General features: G+C 43.3%; 1 protein-coding gene across 2 annotated transcripts in view; it reads right to left on the reverse strand.

The window, feature by feature from the left end:
- Positions 1-1,287: 1,287 nt before the first annotated feature.
- LOC114032244 (AFG3-like protein 1) overlaps positions 1,288-13,453 on the reverse strand; it is a 29,303-nt gene continuing 17,137 nt past the window's right edge. For both annotated transcript variants that reach the window (XM_027847495.1, XM_027847487.1), the window contains 8 exons: positions 12,983-13,136; positions 11,720-11,827; positions 7,058-7,183; positions 5,146-5,256; positions 3,535-3,650; positions 2,417-2,617; positions 2,126-2,320; positions 1,288-1,677 (listed from right to left, as the gene is read on the reverse strand). In XM_027847495.1, coding sequence (XP_027703296.1) covers positions 1,459-1,677; positions 2,126-2,320; positions 2,417-2,617; positions 3,535-3,650; positions 5,146-5,256; positions 7,058-7,183; positions 11,720-11,827; positions 12,983-13,136 — 1,230 coding nt within the window. In that variant the 3' untranslated portion in view covers positions 1,288-1,458. The remainder of the gene's footprint in view (positions 1,678-2,125; positions 2,321-2,416; positions 2,618-3,534; positions 3,651-5,145; positions 5,257-7,057; positions 7,184-11,719; positions 11,828-12,982; positions 13,137-13,453) is intronic.

The following is a 13,453-nucleotide window of genomic DNA, read 5'->3' on the forward strand; positions in this document are numbered from 1 at the left end:
AAACATTTTGCCTTTCACAGAGAGGGAATGAAGAGAAAATGTGAGCCTCTTTCAGTTCAAGATATAAGAAAAAAACTAGATCAAGAACCAACTCAGAATAAGAAAAAAACTAATTAACTGCAGTGCTTAATGTCACCAACATCTCTCAAAAGAAGCAAAGATAGTAGCAGGGTTATGTAAGAGAGGGTGAGGACAAGAAATCTGGCAAGTCAAACAGTCTTGGCAGGAAGAGGTTCCACTGGGTTCCACTTCTAGGCTTCCATGACACAGTGAGTGTGAGCGGCAGAGCACAAGGCCTTGTGGGAAAAGGCGTCCTGGGCAGGGTCTGGTTGGTTGAGCCTCCAGGCCCCAGAAGGCAAGCCCTCGATGCTTATACAATACAATATCCAGAGTTTAGTGTAAGACTGCCATGGAATGTGCCAGAATCTAGTAAATGGCACCCTGGAGTGCAGACTTAGGGTACTGAAACCTGCCCTGACTTCTTGGAGGAAGCCAAAGTGGTTCTTTAAAAACATGAACTGTGCCTCAATCTTCAGAGTGGCAGCCATGGCAAGGCACCATGGTGACAATCCAAGATCAAATGGCTGAATCCATCGCCCGCTGCAACCAACACACCATTGCTCCTCATAATCTACAATCTCTGGTCTGGCTGGATTTAGCTTTATTCTAGCAAAAAAAACAGGCTTTTGCAAAATCTAACCATTTCCTCTGTCAAACAGCTTAAACTGTTCTCTTAATTTGAACACTTTTTCCTACTTGGGGTCTTTGGGGTTGGTCAATAATTTCCTCTCCCTCTTGGATACTGAAACTTTAGCTCACATTTCTAAGTCTTCATGAAGGACAAGTGAGGGGGGCTAACTGGCAAGACTTATAAAAAAACCCTCTTTCCCAAACATTCACCTGCTTTGTGACTTAACCACTGATTTTGGCTACTTAGGACAGTGGGAGAAGAAATGTCCTTTTCCCCCTCCTAGCTCATTAGGTCTATTTTGGAGCCTTTCCTGTCTCCTGTCCCTTCAGGAGATAGAAGGTCTGTCTTCCAAATGGGAGCTGTGGCTTATTAAAAATAAAGCCCCCGCCTACCCGGTGCCTCTAGCCTCACCCATTCAGACCCATCGTTCTCACTTAAGGGTGAGAGCTAAGACCTGCACACCACTCAAATGCTGGTTGTTTTCTTCAGCTACCTCCCTGGCTGGACACCACTTCACTGGCTTCCTGCAAGTTTCAGAAACGAGGAATCCTGGTTTGTCCCAAAGACTCCAAAGAGTCCTTCTCTCAAACACCCACTGGTATTTATAATGTGCTTTAATTTGCTTTCCAGTAATTCTGGCAGCTGCTTTCCAAGACTTTCCTGCTGACAGGTAGAGGTGCTGGAGGCCACAGCCCCAGAGGTATAGTGAGGAGAGTGAGGACATCCCCCAAAACACAAGAGACAAATGCTCGGAGGCCTCAGCTGGTTTACACAGTACTTTCCTGGACTTGTTTTTCGGTGCTTTCTTCTACCCGTTCTCGGTTCCAGTCCTTCAGGCCCTCTGGAAGGGAAGTGTCCTCCTCCAAGCTCCCTGTGCCCTCCACAAACTCTTCATAAGTAGATTTCTCTCCAAAAGGCCGGGGGCCCAGCAGTTCAATCATGTCCGCCTTTTCAAGTACTTCCTTCTCCAAGAGACGCTTTCCTACCTACAAAAACCAGAAACCAAAGTGGTAAAGCTAAGTATACAACAGAACCACCAGGGCTCTCACCTGTCTCCTCAAAGGATGGAGAAGGCAATCTCTAAGGAGGGACAGGTAGGGTCACTTTCTAGAATCACTGTTCTAGAATCCTATGCTGAAGGGGTCAGGTTGCCAAGGGTAACTCTCAGGGCCCCGGAACCCAGCCCTGCCCAGTGACTTGCCTAGAAGCACCATCTAGTAAAAGTCTGAGGCTGGATTCAACTGGAGGGCTTCCTGATGCCAAGACGACATGTTCCAAGGCTACATCAGACATTGTAATCGGAACATAACTAGCTGGCATCGTGAGTGTGGTGGGAGCGACGAGGCCATTCTGGGTATGGGACTCGAGTAATCTCTTAACCCTGCTGTTCCCTGATACTGATAAAATCAGAGGAAGCTTTAGTCTCTTATTTACCTTTTCTACCTGGTCCCGACACTGGGTCAGCAATTCCAAAGTTCTGGAATAGGCAGAGTTAATCAGGTGACGCACTTCCTCATCGATGAGCTGGGCTGTTGCTTCACTGTATGGCTTCTCCACCAGGGCTTCGCCTTGCCGGGGTAAGTCAAATGACACCTGGCCTAGTTTCTCACTCATCCCAAACTGGACAATCTAAGTGAGAGCAGCAGAGGAAGGAGGGTAAAGCTGCTGGCCGAGATCCCTTTCCAGACCCACTGAGAGGTTCTGTGTGGCCCAAGGGGCTGTTACCTGTGCATACGCGCTCTGCGTCACTTTCCTCAGGTCGTCCTGAGCCCCCGTCGTGATGCGGCCAAAGAACAGCTGCTCGGCCACTCGCCCTCCTAACATCATGCACATGCGATCGAAGAGCTGTTCCTGGGTGTAGAGGTACTGCTCCTTGGGCAGGTACTGCGCATAACCGAGCCCCTTTCCTCGGGGGATGATGGACACCTGGAAAGTATACCATATCCAATGCAGTCTGATTACCTGGTCAATGGCTACATTAATTCGCACAGTTTGACCGACATGATCAAATGACAAAATAGATGTCAAAGCACTTAGAAAAATATAAGGGAGTGTGTGAATCTTTCCCATACCAATTAAGAGTGTTCTACACGGAGTGGGTCTGAAATATCACTAATTTAAGGACCTGCCACTGGAGCTGAACCTTCCATATGAGTTAAGGACCATGCCTTTTCACAATGACGTCTTATGCAAAGCAGCTGAGTGAAGACATCAGGTTTGGGATCAATGATTTTAGATATTTTGAGATAATATTTTAGCATATTATCTCTACGATAGGGATCCTTTTGGAACCAATATCCCAACTCTCCTGCCATATGGTCTAGTAAGTTCTATAGAGAAAAAGACAGGGGCAGCTAGCGGGTGCAGTGGATAGAGCTCTGGCCTCGGAGTCAGGAGGACCTGAGTTCAAATCCAGCCTCAGATACTTGGCACTTACTAGCTGGATGACCCTAGGAAAGTCACTTTACCCTGACTGCCTCACCAAAAAAGAGGGAGAGAGGGAGAGAGAGAGAGAGAGAGAGAGAGAGAGAGAGAGAGAAAGACAGAAAGACAGCAGGGATAACTTGGCTTCCTTTTTATTACTTAAGGCACTGGACTGGAGTCCAATCCCACCTCAGAGACTAACTAGTTATGTGATCCTGGTTAATCATTTAACCTCTCAGGGCCTCAGCATCCTCATCTGTAAAATGGGGATAATAAAGGAAACCATCTATCTCAGAGGGGTGTTGTGAGGATCGAGTGAGATAATACATGTAAAGTGCTTTGCAAATCTTCAAGTGCTATGTTAGTGATGATCATCACATTACTTAGATTGCCCTGGGCTGAGTCAAGAGCACACTGACCTTCAGTAGGGGGTCAGCATGCTCTAAGAACCAACCCACCACAGCATGGCCGGCTTCATGATAGGCTACAGTTGTCTTCTCATTGGGCTGGAGAACCTGGGTCTTCTTCTCAAGCCCTGGGAAAGCGTGAAGCAGGGAAAAGAAACACATTAAAGCCCAAGATGTATGTAGACTTATCTGCTGATTTGGGGCACCATGTTACCTCTCTTATTCCAAATGGAGCATGTCAGGAACTGGCAAAGAAAACCCTCCTAATATCCTTGACAAACTTAATCCTTCTATTCTGTTTATTCTCTTTGATGTTTTTCAAGACCCAAATCAGACAAATCCTCATTTCCTTCCTAATCTTAAACAATAAGAGGGAAAAAGCAGACGGTTTGGCTTAAAAATGAAAGTGGCAAGAAACTCTTTCTCCTTTTATAAAAGAAACCCTGTCTATTTAATTTTGAAAAAAGGCGAGATCACAGCATCTCTTTGTCCCACCCAAGATTTCCCAAATTTGCCACTTTCTAATCCTTTCAAACTAGAGGTTGTCACTGTCCATTTATACATGGTGCCCTACTTTAAAGAGCTGTGGTTCTGGGCCAAATGGGACTTGCTGTAAAGAGGCCACAGAGCGACACTGTAATCTATTACTGGGAACAGTTATGCCACAAAAGTAACACTGGAATTAGGAGGTAGGAAAAGAGGAGATTGTGACTCAGCTTATAAATAACTAACAGGGAGGCAGATAGACCAGAGAGAAAGCAAAGGTAAAAAATGTGGTTTGCTGTATTTTATAACCAATGATTACATCCACCAGAGACTAGCATAGCTAGTGATAGTGATAAGATTAATTTATTAGAACTGTAGAGATACACAATTAAGAAGTTTGAAAATGAACAACTTCTGGCTCTTTGTCTGTTATGGAGGGCTCCTCTTAAATATATACTGGCTTCAACCTCTTAATTCTACTCCCCTCCCCTACTTTGTGTCAGAAAAAAAAAAAAGAGACAGCACGGTTTGTCTGTCCCTTTGCTTCTGTTTCCCAGAGGAAATTTCTCTTGCTTTACCTATTTTTGATTACAGTTCTGCAGACTAATCCATCTGCTCCAACCCTTGATTATGCATGGCCTTGGATGAGACTCCCCAGGGCCCACTGCTTCCTGTATCCCAGAGAAGCCGCGACTGAGCGCTATGCTGCACAGACTGCAGAGATCCACCCCAGAAGAGTCACTGAATGCAAATGCATCTATTTCCCATCTCTGTTGTGACCAGAGGAGGAAAAAGAGGCAGCTGCATCCCAACTAGAGATGAGCATTAATAGTTAGTCTTTCAGTAACTAAGCACCAGAGGCAAGAAGCCCTGGACAGGGACTCCCTTTGGCTTTCTGTGAAGCTCTTCCTACGAAACCACATTCATCCTCAGCTCTGCCCTCTCTCTCCACGGTTTCTGAGAGGAAGATCAGGGCCCCGCCCCTCCTTCCCTACCCTCTACTTGGAAGTCAAAGCAAAGCCTACAAGAATATTCCCAACACCCTGCCTGGGAGCACATGTTAGTTTAGGGCCCTATGTTCCCACCGTCTCTGAAAAGGGAGCAGATGCCACCCTCTCGCTCCAGGCCAGGGCTCACCTCCAATGACTCTCTCGATGGCCTGTTCAAAGTGCTTTTCTTGAACAAAAGCATTCAGATGACGAGCAGCAATCAGGGCGGCTTCATTACAGACATTAGAAATATCAGCACCTAAGCCAGGGAAAGCAGACCCTCAGACAGAAAGTCCAGAGGCCGGCTCCCAAGGGCACCAGTGGTGGCAACCAGGAGCTCTTGACAACCAAAGGCCAATCTGATTACAGTAAAAAGTCTCCAGCAGTGTGTATGCACTGCCTCCCCAGACGCCAGGCCTAGCTCTGCAGCAGAGGACTGGAAAGGAAATGGGAACAGCTTCAAACGGCATTATTTTTAGCCAAGTTTTAAAGACTTTTCTTTGGGACACTCAGGAGCAAAAGCAAGTGAGTAGTGGGGCAAGAGTGTCTCATTTTCCAGGCTCCAACAAGGCTAAATTTCATGGCACTGAGAATACTGAACTGACATTCAAGACTTTATGAAATGGAAAGGGACTCATAGTAGGAAAGAATGATGAGAAGCTTCCCATTTCCTGATGACTGCAATGGCTCCGGAAGATGTGTTGTTTTCTGTAGCTCGGAAAGTGACAAATTTTGCTTTCTGAGAGATTTACACTCGTCAGCACAGGTCCATTTTATATCTGTCCTATGTACCCCAGCAGACATCCACAATATGCCTGTGGCTTTTTTTCAACACAACAGCAGGAAACAGGGATCAAAATCAGGTGGACAGTCCGGTCAGCTGGATCTCTTGCTCCAGGGATGAGCAGTTCTGGACTCTTGAGCAGATGGTAGAGAATTCCTATGAAAACCCCTGACCAGAGCAGTGGGAATGGCAGCTTTGAAGCTGGAACTGGGAGCAATGCCGAATCACCCACAGTTACTGCTCAGTTTCTAACATCAATCAAAGAAAACAAAAAATCTTGGTAACTTGTTGCTATGTCTTAATTTTGGTATATAAGTGGGCATCTGAAGTCTGAGAGAGGGAGGAGAAGGAAGGCGAGAAAGTGTATTCTTGGCACAAACTGGATCAGATCCTTCATCAGACCAGCCCTTGTGGGTAACTGATGCCAAGTCACTTAGCGAGAGAGCTCTGCACTCCTCTCTGTGCAGCAGACAAATATAAATTCCTACATGTGAATTTACCTAACAACAAAGATCAGGTCCCCAAATAGCAACTATCTCCTCCCTCCCCCAGACGACGGCTACCTATCCTAATGGGTTCTGGGCCCCTCCCTAAGAGAAACAGAGGGTGAAGTTCTGAAAAAAGAGTAGGTGGTGACAGCACACAAATCCCTCCTTCCTCCCTCTTGGGCAGGTCTGTTACAGTGGGGATGGGACCAGGGGAGAGGAAAAATATGATTCTCTACACTGGAAGGGGGTGGGAGAGAAGACCATGGAAACTCTTATGGGACATCTGAACAGGAGGGACAGGGCCGAAAGACACAAATTCCTGGGGTTTACATTTCCTAAAAGGGGCTACTTTCATGCCTACTGAGCATGCACATGCACATACAGACACACACACACTGCTGGGTGCCAACTTTAAAAAAGGAGAGAAAACCCACAGAAGGAGAGCTTGAAGCCCAAGTCAAAACCTGCAAAATGAAGATAAAATTTTTCCCCTTAGAATTTCATCCCTAAGACATGGTGTGAGCTTGGGTCTCTGTAGCAAAGACTTAAACTTCAAGACAATTAAGAACAATTCCAAATTATTACAAATTCACTTTTAAAACTACTAAGTAAGATTGTCTCTGGGGCCTTTTAAATTTCTTAACTGATACGAAATTCTAAAGACCAAGGTATATGGTTACTGACAATGTTGACACAACTCGTACCCATCCCCTCCCTATCCCCTAAATACAAACGCACACCATAAAAAAGCTTTCTCCCATTCTAGTACCAAATATTCTGCTACTCACCAGTGAATCCTGGGGTCAGAGCTGCTAGTTTCCTAGCCAGGGCATCTCTGCCAATATTCTCATCCAATTTCAGTGGACGAAGGTGGACTTTAAAGATGGAGCATCTACCTTTAATGTCAGGGGGCCCTGCAAAACAAGCAAGAGATGGAATTAAAAATGGACTCTATTTCACAAAGGTCAGGGTCGTGCTGGTTCTCCTGACTTTAGGGGGCTTCAGGTATAGTGCAATGAGGAAACTGCTTTATAAACATTACAATGGAAGCCTGGTGATATAGTGCATCAGGGACATGAGTGAACTAATGGAAAAGAATTAAGTGATTACTAGGTACAAAGCACTAGGGATAGAAAAGCATTTTTTGCTCTCAGAGTGCTCAGATTCCAAAGGGAGGAGACAACACATACTGGGAGTTTCAGCTGGAAAGGTCTCCGTTGTCCTTAGGGTGCAGAAGCAAGGCAGATGTTAACTACACAAATATAAAATCAATTTTCAATTCTTGGAGCCACAACAAGGGAGCAGCAGTGCATATCACGAATCCTAAGAGTTGGAAGGGTCCTTGGAGCTTAACCTTTCACCCAAGCAGGAACAAATTAAGTATCACAAAGCAGTCTATCTCATCTATAGAAAGCTTGGCTGGGGGCAGCTAGGTGGCGCAGTGGATAGAGCACCAGCCCTGGATTCAGGAGGACCGCAGATCAAATCCGACCTCAAACCAAACACTTGACACTAGCTGCGTGACCCTGGGTAAGTTACTTAACCCCACTGCCTAGCTCCCCCCCCCAAAAAAAAGCTTGGCTAGAAAATTACTTTCTGTTTGGCTGAAATCTGTAATCTATTCCCTCCCAACTCCTACCTGTTAAGCTATACTTCTTTTTCTAAAAATTTCAAATAATGCCAGTTTACCTTTGAGAGTCTAGCCATGAGATCATACCTATTATTTCTTGCAATTAAAAAAAATATCCTTTCTGAAAATTCAGAATAAAAGTCTAACTCTGCCGAGCATGGCTTTGTTTGGCTATGGTAAATTCTAAGAGCTCAAATAATCTCCTTTCCTCAAGGTTTCTGTTGCTTCCACTTCACCAACCAGACCTTCCCTTTCTGGTCAAAGTTATAATTAAATACAGAATTTTTCTTTTGGACATAGCTAAGGTGGGAAATTGTTTTGCATGTCTATACATGTTTATAATGGATTTTGTTTTTCATGCTTTTTTTCAATGCAAGGAGGTGGGTGGGAAAGGATTTGGGGCAGAAAATAAAATAAAATTGAGTTTTAAAAAAAGAATTAAATGCAAAATAATCATTCCTCTGTGTTTACCTTCTGAGACAATGAAACTATTATTAAGATAAGTAAAAAAAATTATCAGGATGTATATAAGACCAAAAGCTATTCCCCAATAGCAATGGCCAAAGGATATGAACAGTTCTCAAGCGAATCACAAACTATTCACAGCTACATGAAAGAATGCCCCACATCACTAATAATAAGAGAAATGAAAATCAAAACAACCTTAAGGTTCTACCTCACAGCCAGCAAACAGGCAAAGACGAAAAAAGATGGGACCAGTCTGTGGTGAAGGGGATGAAGAGCCGGGAACACTACTAACGTCCCATCAGCCAAACTGTGGGCTGGTATACCCATTCTGAACTTATGCACATCAAGGGACTAAAATGTCCATACTCTCTGACCCAACAATTCCACTGTTAGGCATGTGCTTCTAGGAAGTTAATGTCAAAACAAAAGACTCCATACACATAAAAATATTGAGAGCAGCACTTTTTTTGGTAGCAAAAAAACCAAGTCACTGCCCATCAGCTGGGGAAAGGATAAAACTGTGGCACATGAATGTAATGGAGTAACATTGTTCTGAAAGAAATGATGAGCATGATGGATAGACAAAAATGCTGAAAGACTTCCATGAAGGAGAACTCAAGTCAGCGAGGCCAGGAAAACAATTTACACAATGACCACAAAAATGGAAGGGGAAAGAATGGGCACAGAACAGGAGGAGCCAAAGGATGCAAAATGATAAAGAACCAGCCTGGCCCAGAGACCTCCCTCTGCTCCCCCACAGCACCTGAGCCATAAGTAGAGGACGCTATGTGGAACACCAGGTTCTTCTGATATGTTAATTGGCTTTAATGAATCCTTGTGGGTAGAGGGCAGCTCACCAGGTGGGGAGGGGGATGAGACTTCACACGGACTTTGACAGAGCTAGTCACCAATAACTATTTTTGTCTCTGGCAGTTTTTTGACTCATTATAATCATCGGTATGCTGGAGCCAGCTTGTACTGGCAGCCGATTATTAAATTTTCAGGAATTTTGGGACCAGTTGTTAAACAGAGCCAGTGCACAGTTTAATCTGCTCTGCACCTGTAATGTTATTTGTTGCTTTAAAAAAACTGGTGTCAACTACAGCAGAGTGTATTTTCAATACATTATTGATTACTTTAAACGATTGTGGCTTTAATAATGAATTATCTGAAAACAAACTTTAACTGCATTTTGTTCTGATGGTGCTAATACAGTGCTGGGAAGAAAGTCTGAAGTAGCCATGAAATTGTTAGAAAACGTTCCTAAAATCAGCATTTTGGTGCTGTTTAAATCATCAGTTGCAATTATATACTGACAATTCAATAAGTGAAATAAAACAAGATGATTTTAAAAGTTTTAAATAAAATTTATTCTTTTTCTCACCAACCTAATAAAAATCAAACTGAGCTATAAATGTGGCTAAAGAATCTGAAATCGAAATGATTAAAATTGATCAAGTCCTGGGATGGTTGGCATGGAGTTTACAAGCTGCTACTGTTTTGTATGTTGGTCACATTTTACATTATGTTTTCATTTTTCTCTTTCTCATTCTAGTCAAGCAAATAGATCAGTTAACATTAATTTCTTGTAAAACCTTGATGTAATGATTGAAATTCTTGAAGAATTTTTATTACTTTTCAAAATCAACTAATATTTAGAAAGGGCAAAATTAAACCCACCAAAAGAGGTTTGGAAAATTTAAAGATCGGTACTGGAAAACTGAATCTCAAGTTGAAGGAAGAATGAAGGAAACAAGCCTACTGTGTTCTGGCCACTGTGCTAAGGACTTTACAAATGTCCTATCTGATCCTTACAACAACCCTTGGAGGTAGGTGCTATAGGAAACTGAAGCAAACTGGAGGTTAAATGATTTCTTCAGGGTCACAAAACTAGCACATATCTGAAGCTGAATTTGAACTCAGGTCTTGCTGACTCTAAGCCAAAGGCTCTATCTTTTGGGCCATGTCACTGCTTCAAGTTAAAAATTTGATTAAGTAGGATAAGTTTAATTGAACACATCGACTTACATCGTTTAGAAACAATGATGAAAGCATATATTGATTTATTTTTAATTTCTTAAAAAAATTTTTTTTTTGGCTAGGCAATGGGGTTAAGTGACTTGCCCCGGGTCACACAGCTAGCAAGTGTCAAGTGTCTCAGGTCAGATTTAAACTCGGGTTCTCCTGACTCCAGGGCCCGTGCTCTATCCACTGTGCCGCCTAGCTGCCCCAAATATATTAATTTATTAGAACCATCTACTTGGCTTCATGAAGAACTAACTTTACCATGAATAGCTAGGGAAAAAAACTATATCATTTAAGTGAAATATTAAAACAAGAAATTGATTTGGATCATTTTCAGGATTTTGTAGATAATAATGTAGAATCAAACAATGTTCCAATCCCTCAAATATATGAAAGGCTAAAAAAAAAAAAAAGATGGCAAGATTGCTTTTGGTAGTGTTGAAGTGGAGAGGTTTCAGTTCAATGAATACAATTCGTACAAGGATGAGAAATGGTCGTTCAGCGGATCACATGACAGACTTAAATGACGAAATATTTCTTGGAAAAAGACTTAGTGAATGGAGCTGCAACTCCGTTTGATGAATCAGGGCTGAACTGCAACCGCAGGCTGGCCACAGACACAAAGAATTTTGGTAAAGATCAATGAAATTTTTTGGCAAGAATTTATTGGCTTCATGGCATTGACACATTTTATTATGATCTGTGAACTGTGGGCTACCTATACTTTATATGAGGAAAATTTAGAATAAACTTAGGTATGAATATACATGTATAGTTTTTTTCCTAGTGAGCCAGTTAAACATTTACCAGCACACCACTGGTTATAATGAACAGCAACTTCGTCCTAATATACAATTTCTATTTTAGGTAGGTGGATCTAATAATAATTCATTTCTCTCTTCTAATTCAAATTAGTGGCTAACAAAATTCATTTATATTTGCCTTAGAGATGCATTAAATGAGTTTTTTTTTAAGTCAACAAATTTACCTATTAGTTTATGTTATCAGAGCACACACCACTTAACTGTGAAAGAAGGTGAAAAAATAACAAGTATAGGAGAGAGTCAGCACGGAGTTAACGTTTCACCAAGGATACTCAGGTGAAGAACAAGCAGAAGACAACACTGACCAAGAGGAGGGCTGGCAGAGCGCAGAGGCCCCCATGTTCACCGTGCTTATTTTTCTACTTTAACATTCCTAAACTGAAGGCATTAGGATCTCCTAAAAGGAGACCCGTTAGAACCAAATAAATGATTCCAATCAAATGTAGGGAAGAGAGGTGAAGACCAAAGTCACATTTTTCAGACAGGCATGGCATCATCATTACCAATGTAAATCTGACGGTCAAAGCGCCCTGGTCTCATTAGTGCAGGGTCAAGGATGTCTGGACGGTTGGTCCCTGCAAGTACCACAACATTGGTGCTGGAGTTAAATCCTAAAGGCAAAAGAGAAATGTCAATTCTAACACCAACTGCTGGGGTCTGGCCTGGAGCGCCTGGCCCACAGACACAGAAAAGATCACGTGACGTTGGAAAGCACTGGGCCTAAACCTCGCGCTGTCAGAGAGAGGTCAAGAGCCCATCTCAAGCACCAGGGTATGACAGCATACAAGGAAGAGAGTTCACCCACAGTGGGGAGCTCTTGTCAGACTTCCCAGGGTCCCAAGCCATGCCCACTAAGGAGCACCTCTGACTTACACGTACAGTCGACACTAGATGTCAATGTGTTTCATACGTCCTCTTCGTTCTCCTAGCCCTGTGGCAGGACTAGGTCTTAATTCCACTGATGGACAAACAAGAACTCGAAAGGTCAAGCTCTGCCAACTTAGCAGCTTTGCCCAGGGCCATGATCATAGCTGAAATGCAGCTCTGCGAGGTCCCGGGGCTGGTTTGCAAGGCTGCCAATCTCCATTTGCACCAATTTATCCAGACTCCCCAGGTTCTGCCCAGCCCTCCAGAATTAGGGAAAGAGTAATGAGGAGGAAGAGGAAGTATGTGCATGAGTTTCCCCTATCCCTAACTCCTTCCTTGGAGGATGGCAGACTTAGAGCTGGAAAGGACCCTAGAGGCCATTAAATCCAACCCTTTACTGTACAGGTGAACAAAATGAGACTCAATGAGAATGACTTGTCCAGGATCATACAACTATTAAGGATCTGAATTCGAGTGTGCTCTATCCACTAAGCACCCACCTGCCTTCTTACTTTCCTTTTTCATTCAGTAAGGTAAAGTATTCTTGGGCTGTTCCTATTCAGAGAACCCTCAGGAGGACTCCCCTCCCACCTCCCTCCCCCCACCCCAATTCCCCTAATTCCATCAAATGCTGAGAATGTTCCACGTCCATGAAAGCTTCTATGGACATTGTTAGTGACACTGAAGGAAAGCATCTTTTTCTACTACATTGGACTAAAAGCATTTGTCCTTAGAAAATAAGTCAGAAGGGATGACTTTTCTAGGAAAGTCTTGAAGTGAAATAAGGTTCTAGAGGTGACACATAGATTTTAAGAATTTCCTCAGAGTTGAACATGTGCTGACAATATGAAACTCAGATAGCAAAGACCAAAATTATAGATAAGTACATAGTAACTCACCATCCATTTCCACAAGCATCTGATTCAAGGTATTTTCCTGTTCACTTTGCCCTCCAAAATTGCCACGGCCTCGTTTCCTTCCAATTGCATCAATCTCATCGATGAACAGGATGCAGGGAGCATTTTTTCGAGCCATTGCAAACATGTCCCTAACCTAAAACAAGATCATTGATTCTGTCATGGGTATGAAGGGAATTCCTTGCATCTTTTAAACCTGCAAGGACTCCAAGGCCTTTTGACCCCTGACCTTTTCTGAAATCCCAGACCCCACAAATGAGCATGAAGCTGTAACTCCTTAGGTGCTGACAAAGAGAAATGGTGGCAAAGTTAATGATTTCTCCAGGACCAGAGGCAGTATTTCATTCGCCCTCAGGATTTTTATGGATGGGCAGCCCTCAGATGGAGAGCCTACGGGCAGGAAGAAGTCTGTTTCCAGCAGATGTGGCACCACAACCTTGTACAGATGATGGC

The sequence above is a fragment of the Vombatus ursinus genome, unplaced genomic scaffold (assembly GCF_900497805.2).
Source record: "Vombatus ursinus unplaced genomic scaffold, bare-nosed wombat genome assembly UNPS02005286.1, whole genome shotgun sequence".
NCBI lineage: Eukaryota > Metazoa > Chordata > Mammalia > Diprotodontia > Vombatidae > Vombatus > Vombatus ursinus.